Below are 11179 nucleotides of genomic sequence, written 5' to 3'. Positions count from 1 at the left end.
TTGCCAGGTTGTCACCAAAAGGTTTCCTGGCCCGTGTGACCGAGGCTCATCATTTTCTGTGGATGTGAGGCATTTTTGACCTCAATTTTCACTCTCCAATTGTTTTGTTTTTATTTCCCTTGCTGGTTACAGAATACTTACCCATGCTTTTGTGCACACATGCACAAAAGCATGAAACCAGATGATAAAAACAAAACGGATGTGACAGGAGATAACGTGTACTTTGGCGTGTCCACGTCTGAGCACCGCGTGTGTTTAGGTTTCTGTGTAACAGGACGCTCGATTTAGTCATTCCACAGTGAGAAAAACAAGCAGTGTGTTAAATTGTCACACCTACAACACCAGCCCTTTAGAAGTCTATGAGGAAACAGCCCTCTGCCCAGACCTCTGATTGCTTTATGAGCTCATTCAATCATTTCAATAAACGTCAAGACCTTTTAATAAACTATGATCATTCGAAATGTCAGAAAAGTCAAATGTTATCATCATACAATGCATTGGCTGGGTAAATATTCTGTAACCAGCAAGGGAAATAAAAACAAAACAACTGGAGAATGAAAATTGAGGTAAAAAATACCTCACATCTCTTTTTTTTTTTTTTTTCATTCAGCTACAGTTCAGCATCCAGCACCTGCTCATCCAGCAGTACATCACACACTGAGACCACTTCACTGAGATAGAATCACTTAAAAAAAAAATGACCTCAAGCTTTGACTGAAAATTTTAAAGCTCTACTATCTAATGTCCTTTTTATTACTCTCATAATTGTCTTTATGTAGGGCTTTTTATTTGCACACATGCACAAAAGCATGAAACCAGATGATAAAAACAAAACGGATGTGACAGGAGATAACGCGTACTTTGGCGTGTCCACGTCTGAGCACCGCGTGTGTTTAGGTTTCTGTGTAACAGGATGCTCGATTTAGTCATTCCACAGTGAGAAAAACAAGCAGTGTGTTAAAGGAAAAGGTGAGCCTTTTTTCCCTCAGAAACAGCAGTCTTACATCACTGAAAACTGATGTTGGTTTGAAGAGGAAGGCCAGCAGATTTTGACATTATCATCCTCTGCATCTGCAAGACTCACAAAGAACCATCATTATCTGAGAAAGAAAATGAGGGCAAAACAAAACCCAGCCAACGCCGCGGTCTTTGAAAAGTAAATCACCAAAATGACGATCTGAGGCTCCCGGCCAGTTAGCGGGGAAAGTAAGCCCATTTCAAATTATTGGTGTAAATAGATGTGCTGTTGCTGCGGTCTCCTCTCATGGCTCAGTGTCATGGAAACAGCAGGTCTGACTCCAGGCTGAGGTAAAGGGCTAACCACCTGAGAGGGCAAGCAACAGAGTCGAAAGCAGCTTATCTCCTGCGTCTCTAATAAGGTTGGTAAAGAAAATCACGGGTGGGGGGGGATGCAGGGACGGTGTTGTGTGAGATCCTGGTTAAGCTGTGAGACAAAGCTGCAGCAGATACTGGAAGCAGGACTTCAAACATCACACCTTAATGATTCTGCCCTTTAAGAGTCCATTAATTCTGCTCTAAAACAAAAGCTTATTTATGACTTCCTTCCTTTGCAAATGCAGCGCTCTTTGTCAAGTATTTTTATCTGCACCACACAAAGTCACAAATTAGTCCTAGAGGGCGTCACAGTGCCTGCAATTTGTCTAAAATTTGTCAAAAGAAAACATTTAGTCATACATAAAAGCAGGTGTCATGTAGACAGAGTAAAAAGTAGTGAAATACAGCTGGAAGAAACTTGCAAATTCTTCTAAATATATGGTAATTCATGCTAATGTTTAGCAGGTGTAATGTTAGCCAGTCTGTCACAGAGAGACTCACAATCACATCTGCAACCAATTTAGAATCATTAATTAACCCGACAACCATCTCTGGACTGCTGGAGTGCCCGGAGAGATGCCCCACAGGCCCGGTGAGAACATGTAAGCTCAGCATGGGGGGTCCCGGCTGGCCGGCAGGTTCAAGCCAGGAGCCCTCTTGCTGTGAGGTAACAGTGCTAACCACTGTCCCCCTGTGCTGCCCTAACAAAACATGCAAAGCAGAGATTTTGAAACCAAATTTTAAGGCAATCCACTGAACAGCTGGAGAGTTGATCTGCAGAGTGATTCATCATCATTATGCATTATTATGAAATATGGCAGGTTGGTTGTTGTATTGCATGGATCTTTGCAGTGGCTGCTCCTAAAATGTGGCACAAGCTGCGCCTTCACATCAGGACCTGTGTTTGAAAACCCATTTTTATTCAAACTGAATCCTGATGACTTTTTCCTCTGTCCTGCTTTACTTATATTTTCTCATTTTATGTTTTCTTTTTTGAATCATTTTCATTCTTGGTCAAAAGCTGTTATATTTAAATTTTTAATTAACAAACTTGTCCTGTTGATAGTTCAGAGTTACTCTTGTACTTGGAAAGAGAACCCTCTGAGGTCGAAGTCATCGTAGGTGGTGACCCAAAAACCCTAACCCAATATTTCAGAGAAGCTGAAAACTGACTAGAATGGTTTTATTCTTCGTTTCCTGACTGCCAGACTTGAAATAACTACTTAAAATTTAATTCTCTTTACCTGTAGTTGTCCTGACTACAACACCCATCCACGACTTGCTACTCAGATGGCTGTTTTTTTCCCCTTCACCAGGCCCCTACTTCAGTAACCGCTAATCTTAACAGAACCATTGCTGTTTCCACAAGAAGAAAAGAGGAGGAATCCAGCTACTGTCAAATCATTCTGGTGAAGACCACAGTCATGGCTTTGCAGCAGTGGGGATATCACAGCATATTAATGCTGTTTGTTTCTCTGCTCATTTGGAAATACTTGTTTAAAGGGGACAATTATGGTTATCTTGTGGACAATGTGGATCATTTCTGATGCATGTAGAATGATTTATTTTCTTCACTTTGTAACAGCCAAGACTGGGGAGAAAAGTTTAATAAAGTCCAGGAGTTAGGCTTAGGCTCATCACCAGAGAAGACTGAGCCCTCAAAGGGTTAAAGCAGCTACTTGGATTTTTTACATTTTTGAAGTTGTTTCTCCTTCTTTGAAACCACCAATGAAAGGTGTTGGTTACTGTTTTAATCTCCTCCTTATATTTAATATTTAGATGCCTGTTCCTCCTTCCACACGGTTTTGCAGGCTCAGGCTCTTTGCACTTTTTACAGCACTGATTTTGCTTTTGCAAAGACTTGGGGAAAGGGAATTTTGTCAGTTTTCTTAATATGGAGAAAATTTCCTGATTCCTTGTGTCTGAGTGTGAATCCTCACAAAGTCCAGATCTAATTCTTGGAATTAGATCAATGTTTGTTTAATTGCTGATTATAAACTGGCAGTTGGTAGATGAACTTCTGTTGCATATATTCAAATTCAAATTCCTTTTTATTAATAAATAAACAAATACACACACACACACAGTACAATTTAGATATTAGAGATCTGATTCCTGGATAAAAACATGAACCATAAAATCATAGGCGCCGGTTGACAAATGAACTGATGAATGTAACAAAACACTGCATTTTAATTTTGCTAAAACATAAATCACATTGTCAAAACTCTGCGGGAATAATTCATGTATCTGTTGGAAATCTGCTGCTGTCCCGAGGCTCCAGTGTCACTTTCTTTTTCCCAGCAGAGGAAAGGATAACATCGCGGTCGATGGAGTAAAGAGTCACCATGGAAACTTGAGGCTGCTTCAGGACACGAGCTGAGAAACTAATTACGAAACATGTGCCAAAGTATAATAAGACCTCCCGATAACCAAAATAATTAAAAAAGTGACATAACTGCTAAAAATGAACTGCTAATTTTCAGAAAAAAAGGGAAAATTGATCTGATCATCTTCATCATCAAAACCGCCACGAGCATCAGCATCATTACCATCAGCACTGTAATAATCCTAAAGGAGTGAAGCTTCTGCGCTGAAGCGGCGTGATTACAAACAATAACAGCTTCAATCCTGGACAATCGTCTGAGGACAAGAGGATGCCAAGATATCATCAGCCTCTGCTCTCAGGTTACATAGCATGTGCATCATCTCTGTCGTCATATCCAGATGGTTATCCCTCTGAGCAGGTTTGGCTGAGACTCGCATGCTTGCATAATGATAATAAACTGCTTGCAGACCTGCTCAGAGCAGATCAATAAGAGAAGAAGAAGACCATCGATTTAAAAAAAAAAACCCTCTTCCTGGATGAGTCTGTGCACTTTTGGTGCAGAAAAAAATGATTTCAGAAGGATCAGAGTGTAAACCCACTAATGATTTGTTGCACTTTGGTGAATTTCAGAATTTTTTCTGATGTCAATCTCACGTCCACTGAATAAAATAGCTCAACATTTAGTTCTGCAGTGACTCTCAGGGTGCTTTGGCTTTTCTGCTTTCAATGAAGTGATGATGAGTAGTTTGGATTTTAGTCCAGGATCATTAGCAAATCAGATTTAAACTCTGAGCAAGTCTCTCTATTAAAAAAGCTCAGTGGCATATCTGAGTGCCACAGAGTCTCTGCTCAGGCGTTTGAGCATTTATTGTTTTGTTTTATCATAGCTCAATAATCATAATCCCTACACTTAAAGTCCTACTCTCACCGCCGTGCTCCTGCCTTACCTTTTCTCTCTCTCGCTGCCTCCTAACGCGCCTCTCCCCTTTCTTCTTCCATTGTTTTCAGGTAACAGTAGCACCCTGTCAGCCACCAGCACTGGAGCCAGTCGTCGTTAACCCGGGCCCTGATCGATCTGGTATGGAAATCTCATTCTTTAGGATCACCTTCCTGATGCAACCCTCCCCATTTATCCAGGCTTGGGACCGGCACCAGGAGAAAAATGATGCAGCTTGCTGTTTGGAACCGACTGTCCAAGATGTTTGTGGTTAGCTCTGGGCAAGTGAAACTGTATTAGTCTGTAACTTAGCACTGTGTCTGTGAATTACACCCGTATAGTTTATGGCTACAGCTCTCCAAGATTAGCAGCTGATAACTCAACACCCCTTCATCCAAATCGCTTTAGGCTCTGAAAAACCAAAATGGCAGTGGCCAGAAATATTTAGGCTGTCATTCACTGTGATGTCAGTGCCTACATCCATCTTTTATATACAGTCTGTGGTAGCTCATGGCAGTAGGTCCTTCATTGGACTCATCAGCTGTCTCATAAATGTACTGAAACTGTTCCAAGTAGCACAAATTAAGATGGATAAACTGTTAAATTCTCCTCTGAAGGTGCACCAAATGCTTCTGAGCAAGGATTACAAATCATACGATACTGACAAAAATATTCAATGAAACCTGTTTTGTTTTTTTTTATTTAACTTTATGCTGTCTCTGTGCCACTGTAACATGAGCTGCTTTAAATTAAAGGAATCTGTGAACAGAGTTCAGTCTCTGAGCAGCATAATTAATTTTCTCTCTCTTGAAATATCAAATCCATTTATTCTAGCTGGAAGCGAGGAAGAATAAACACTCTTTTCTAATACTTTTAGGGAGATTTAATGCACTGCAGTAAAAGTTTATCATTAATTCTAAAATAATCAGGGGTAGAACAATTAGCCAGATGTATATTAAGTTTAATTTGTTCATGTTGTTTGTTTGGATTATCCTTATGTTTGTATGTTTCAGTTAGGGGATAATTAACAGTGCATTATGGTATGCAATAACACTTGAATAATAAACTGTTGCATGTAAATATGTCACAAATTGTGTGATAATCATGTTAGCAGTAATTTTAAGAAGAAAATACTCACATAGACTAAATTTTAAAGTATTGGATCAATTTCCTCCCATCCAACATATTCGTGTTCCAGCATGTGCTGTTTGGTTTATGTGTTTTAATGAAATGACGCTCAGTGCTTCAGGATCTGACTTGAATTCTCACCGGGTTTCTTTTTAGTCCTGCCTCACTGCGCACATGTGCGCCGAAAAGTGAAAACGTCTCGGTGCGCACAGCATGCTGACGTTTCTCGTGAGGGCAGGTGGGGAGGGGGTCAGCCTGCAAATACATAAGCTCAGTCCAGTCTTTCCTCAGGAGGAAATCTATCTTCTGCCTGAGCCTCATAGAGGTTATTCATCTTTAATATCAACATGTAACTTTTCTCTATTGGCTGAAAAACATGGAGCTACAGGTGGAAAACCAAAGTCAGCCTTTCAACACCAACACCATGAGGCTGCCAGCTAAACTCATCCTGGGGATGGGTGTAGATAACTTCATTTCTCTTCTAATATTCGGACTCATTTTCATTCTTGGCGTGCTTGGGAACACGTTGGTCATAACCGTGCTGGCGCGCAGTAAACCGGGACAACCGAGGAGCACAACCAACGTATTCATCCTCAACCTGAGCGTGGCCGACCTGTCCTACCTCCTCTTCTGCGTCCCTTTCCAGTCCACCATCTACATGCTGCCTACGTGGGTGCTCGGAGCTTTCATTTGCAAGTTCATCCACTATTTCTTCACCGTGTCCATGCTGGTCAGTATTTTCACTCTGTCCGCGATGTCCGTGGACCGTTACGTGGCCATCGTCCACGCCAGGAAATCCTCCTCGATCCGGGTGGAGAGGCATGCCATGCTCGGAGTGGTGCTTATCTGGACCCTGTCTGTGGTCATGGCAGCTCCCGTTGCGCACTACCAGAGCATCGTGGAGAGGGAGAACAACAACACCTTCTGCTGGGAGGTCTGGCCGGATCACCAGAGGAAAGTCTACGTGATGTGCACCTTTGTGTTTGGATACCTTCTGCCTCTCACTTTGATATCTGTCTGCTATGCAAAGGTGGGTGCGCATGAGTCCGGGTCTGTATGTGCGCCAGAATAACGGATCACAACAGATTTTCAGAGTTCAGAGTAAATGAATGCGTTCACTTTTTATTCTGGAAAACATAGTGTAACAACTGTAAAAAGGTTTAAGTGACCCTTTAAATATCAGCCCAGACGCCTTTTTAAAAATAAAGAAAAGTGAAATTATAACTCGCTGAGAACATTCACGTAGTCATCATGTGTGTTTTGTGGTTTGCAGGTTTTAAACCATCTACACAAAAAGCTCAAGAATGTCTCCAAAAAATCTGAGCTCTCCAAAAAGAAGGTTGGTGGGAACAGTTTCTCTCATTTCCCTCTGAATTAGCAGACATGATTGAGCAGGTGCCGGGCTGAGAGGTTAATGAGCTCATTAGGCAGCACGGCAGCATTTAATATACCAGCATAAAAATCTAGAGTAAATTCCCCATTGGGGTTCTCATGATGCTGTGAAGTGTCACATTATTGCATTTACTTCCAATTATTTATTCAACCCTGTTTCCAAAAAAGTTGGATAAAATGGAAATAAAACAACATGCAAATTATTATTATTTTTTCATTTATTATGGAAAGACAACATATCAAATTCTGAAACTAAGAAATTATTATTTTTATTTGCTATTGTTTGTTTAAAAAGTTGCTCATTTTGAATTTGATGCCAGAAAAACGTTTCTGAGAAACACCGCTTTATTTCTAACCACAAATATTTCTGTGACATCATCAGATACAGTGCATATTATAATTAAACAGTTCAGAGGATCAAGAGAAATCTCTGTATGCAGGGGGCAAAGCTTGGACCAGTATGGCTGTGATGTTCTGTGCTTTAAGTGACACTGCAGCACAATTTGACACAGTTCTGTAAATCACTGCATCACAGTGAAAACAAAAGATCCCTGGTTTTAGACTGCAAGGAAACACAAATCTGTGGGAGGGTTGCAGCAGGAAGAGACTCAAACATCTGGATCCAGTTGCTGTAGTGACCTTTGGTGAATAACGGAGCTGCTGAAAAAAGCTTTACCATCTGATGCATTTAATGGCATGTTTTTATTGAGTAATTTATTTATTCATGTTTGATTTTGGCAGTTTTGGTCCTCCATAGAAACCGCTGCTCACTTTGGGTTGTGTGCTTTTAGAACCCATCCAGCTTATCTGCACACAGTTCAAAGACAGATGTGGTGTGTGTGTGTGGGGGGGGCATCGGTGCACACGGCATGGGTTATTTGCACATCTGTGAAGGCACCATCATTGCTAAATGATACACAAAGGTGGACCAACAGCTGGCATACAGAAGATGCGTTTTTTTATAGAAGGCCTTAATTTTTTTCAGCAAAAAAATGCCAAACCGTACTTTGCATGTATTCCAACAGCGTCACTGCATATTATAAGAGTTAGGGGTTTAAACTGCCTGCAGTAAAGACCTGTTAAAAACATATGTGAAACAAAGAATATAACAAAGATGGCCTCTGAAATTCTATATCAAGCAAGACTGTGAAAACATTTGGCTTTCTACACTATAGCAGATAAACTCTTTGTCTCCCAAATGCTTTCAGAGTGTTGTTAAAAGAAGAGGAGATGTGACACACTGCTTAACACACTGCTTAACCACTGGTTGACACATTGGCTGCTGTCTTAATGTTTTTTGCTGTTAGGATCAAATCTAAAATGAGCAGATATTTTTCAAAAGAAGAAGTACTTTAGATTTGTTGTCCTCGTAAATTTTCAAATTCAAATTTGCAGATTATTTCGTTCAGATTTTATTGAAATCTTAGACATCTTACAGAATTTTTTGGACTATCACGTGACATGTTACCCATGATTATCCCTCTTCCACAGACCGCTCAGACTGTCCTCGTGGTGGTTGTGGTCTTCTGCCTGTCCTGGCTGCCTCATCACATTGTCCACCTTTGGGTGGAGTTTGGCTCCTTTCCCTTGAACCAGGCCTCCTTCGTGTTCAGGATGGTGGCTCACTGCTTGGCCTACAGCAACTCGTCTGTGAATCCCATCATCTACGCCTTCCTGTCTGAGAACTTCAGGAACTCCTACAAGCAGGTTTTCTGGTGCCGGGAGCCCAGCGAGTGTCCTCTGAACGACCACAGAGACCCCCGCAGCAGAATGGAGACAGCACCTTCCACTAACGTCAGTGTGTCCTACAAAGGTCACGACTCACAGATCGGTAAAATGCTTTGATGACACTGGCAGTGCATCCTCGGTATCCTGAGTGCAGCCTGGTGGATAATGGATTTTTGAGTCTGAAATTATTGATGTGAAAGTTGAGCAAAATCTAAAATTTAATATATCGACTGACATTTGTTTTTTGAAAGACTTTAAAGAGCGTGTTTAAACTGGGTTTTCATTCCCCAGCGTGGCACATTTACTTATTTCACATGTACACATGAAGTAATAATTTTAAATGTCAGGGAATATTAGCCCATTTCCTGTTAAAACAAGTTTCATGAAGAGGAATAAATCTGTGTAAGATATATATAGACTGTATATAAAAGATGGAGATGTTAAACGTCAGCCATTGGTTCATGAAGTCTCGTTTTGAAGCCTTGTTGTTGTCGCACCGTGGCTGTCGGCATCCTCTATTGTGCAGGACGGTGGAGCGGTAAGTTGTCAGCTGATGCTGTATCCATGAAGTCAGGGGTCGGCAACCCGTAATCCGGAAAGAGCCATTTGAACCCGGTTTACACGGAAAAGCCGCAAATACTAGCGGAAGCCGATAGCCGTTACCGCGAGTGACGCATATATTGAGAAACTAAAATAAATAAATAAAATGATTTTATTTTAATATTTCAAGATCACACTAATGTTCCAATTTAAAACTACAACAAAAACCGAACTGAGAAAAATAAAATGCACTTCAACTGGATACTTGTAATTTACTTCCGCGAGCCGCACAGAGCCGCACATTAAGCCTGGATGAACCGCATGCTGCAGGTTGCCGACCCCTGCACTAAGTTGACAGGTGGATTGCAGAGACAGCGATAATTGCTAATTAGCACTAATTAAACTTCACTCAACACAGCTGGAGGACAGGCTTCTCTGATAATTTAAAGCACAGTGAGCCCTATTATTAATTAATGTAAAATACATTAACGCTCCAAACAGCACCAATAACACAAACAGGTCCAGTTAGTGGATGTGAGTGTTAGCAGAATACAGATAGGCTACAGATCAGGGTTATAATAGTTTTGGATTTTACATTATAGTTTAGTTTTAGTTAGTTTTTACTTTTTTTTCTTTAATTCAGTTAGTTTTAATTAGTTTTCAGAGTGGTTTTTCTCGTTTTTATTAGTTTTTATTTTTGGTTTCATGCTTAGTTTTAGTTAGTTTCAGTTAGTTTCAGTATTAGTTTTAGTATTTTCATACCTAATCAGGTGCAAGATTCAAGGCGCAAAAGTGACTATTGTGTAATGAAAACTTGACAAAAGATACAGTTTAAAGAAATATATTCAACAACCAGCTGTTCACAAGACATGCTAAATGTGTGTAATATTAAGGACACACATGAACATCAACAGGGAGAAACAAAGAAAAACATGAATTCCCAAACTCAATAAATTCTACAATAAACTCCACAATAAAGTTCAGCATCAGTGCAGTAGATTAACAACAGCTACATGTGGTGTTTGACAAAAACAAACTCTTTGAAGGAGCCAAAGCTCAAATCCAGCTGCATCCTGATGTTCTCACCACCTGAAGCTGCTTCTGTTTTGGAGCTAGCTTGGTTAGATGCTCGCTAATTAAACTTGCAGGGTCTTTGCGGCCTCTGTACATAACCTACGGAAGTTGCCGACCTCATGTCCACATTTATGCTTGTGTAGCTGGATTGTGTGTGTTAATTACCTTGTGGTCGTGTGCAGGTGTTTTATATGCAGCGCAGACTGGGACTTCTTTTTGGTCCTCGCTCTTTGTGCTCAGTTTTTTAGGTGCAAACATATTTGTCCCTGTTTTTTTTTCACTTTCTTCATTCCTTCACGTCCATCCTGATAGTTTCAGCAGTCTCCTACCAGGAATTTGCTGACAGTTGTGAGTCCTTATATTGATGCTTTGATTATTATTCCTGATTGTTATTCTCTCACTGATAAAAGGCACAAAGACTAAACAGTTTAGTCACAACTTTCTGGGCTGCGTGGACCCAACAAGTAGTCCCGTTTCTCAGAGGCGCAGGCCAGGTTACCTGGTAGGATCAGAGCGGTTTCTGTAGCCGTTGTGCGCTTCTCAGGTGGACTTTGATGTTGCTGGTTTTTCCTGACTGAGAAATGTTCCGCACATTTTTCATCATCCACAACAAGACTTTCGATTCTATCTGTGCTCTTGTACTCAAAGAACCTCCATACGGGACTCTGCCGCTTTCTCGGCAGACCGCAGCCATTACTTTGCGGACCAGCGCGGTG

General features: G+C 40.9%; 1 protein-coding gene across 1 annotated transcript; it reads left to right on the top strand.

Moving 5' to 3' along the window:
• Positions 1–6105: 6105 nt before the first annotated feature.
• galr1a (galanin receptor 1a) lies at positions 6106–8966 on the top strand. The gene is made up of 3 exons (XM_030741608.1): positions 6106–6759; positions 7003–7068; positions 8613–8966. Exons 1-3 carry the CDS (start codon positions 6106–6108, stop codon positions 8964–8966), a joined length of 1074 nt encoding a protein of 357 aa, XP_030597468.1.
• Positions 8967–11179: the final 2213 nt, after the last annotated feature.

The sequence above is a fragment of the Archocentrus centrarchus genome, chromosome 11, assembly GCF_007364275.1.
Source record: "Archocentrus centrarchus isolate MPI-CPG fArcCen1 chromosome 11, fArcCen1, whole genome shotgun sequence".
In the NCBI taxonomy this organism is placed as follows: Eukaryota; Metazoa; Chordata; class Actinopteri; order Cichliformes; family Cichlidae; genus Archocentrus; species Archocentrus centrarchus.
Note: the sequence above shows the minus strand (reverse complement) of the source record. Positions and strands in the feature narration are given on the sequence as shown.

Excerpts from the sequence above, each read along its gene's own strand:
- galr1a (XM_030741608.1), top strand. The coding sequence starts at position 6,106 with ATGGAGCTACAGGTGGAAAACCAAAGTCAGCCTTTCAACACCAACACC. Across the intron at positions 6,760-7,002 it reads TATCTGTCTGCTATGCAAAG|GTTTTAAACCATCTACACAA; the intron begins GTGGGTGCGCAT and ends TGTGGTTTGCAG. Across the intron at positions 7,069-8,612 it reads CTGAGCTCTCCAAAAAGAAG|ACCGCTCAGACTGTCCTCGT; the intron begins GTTGGTGGGAAC and ends CCTCTTCCACAG.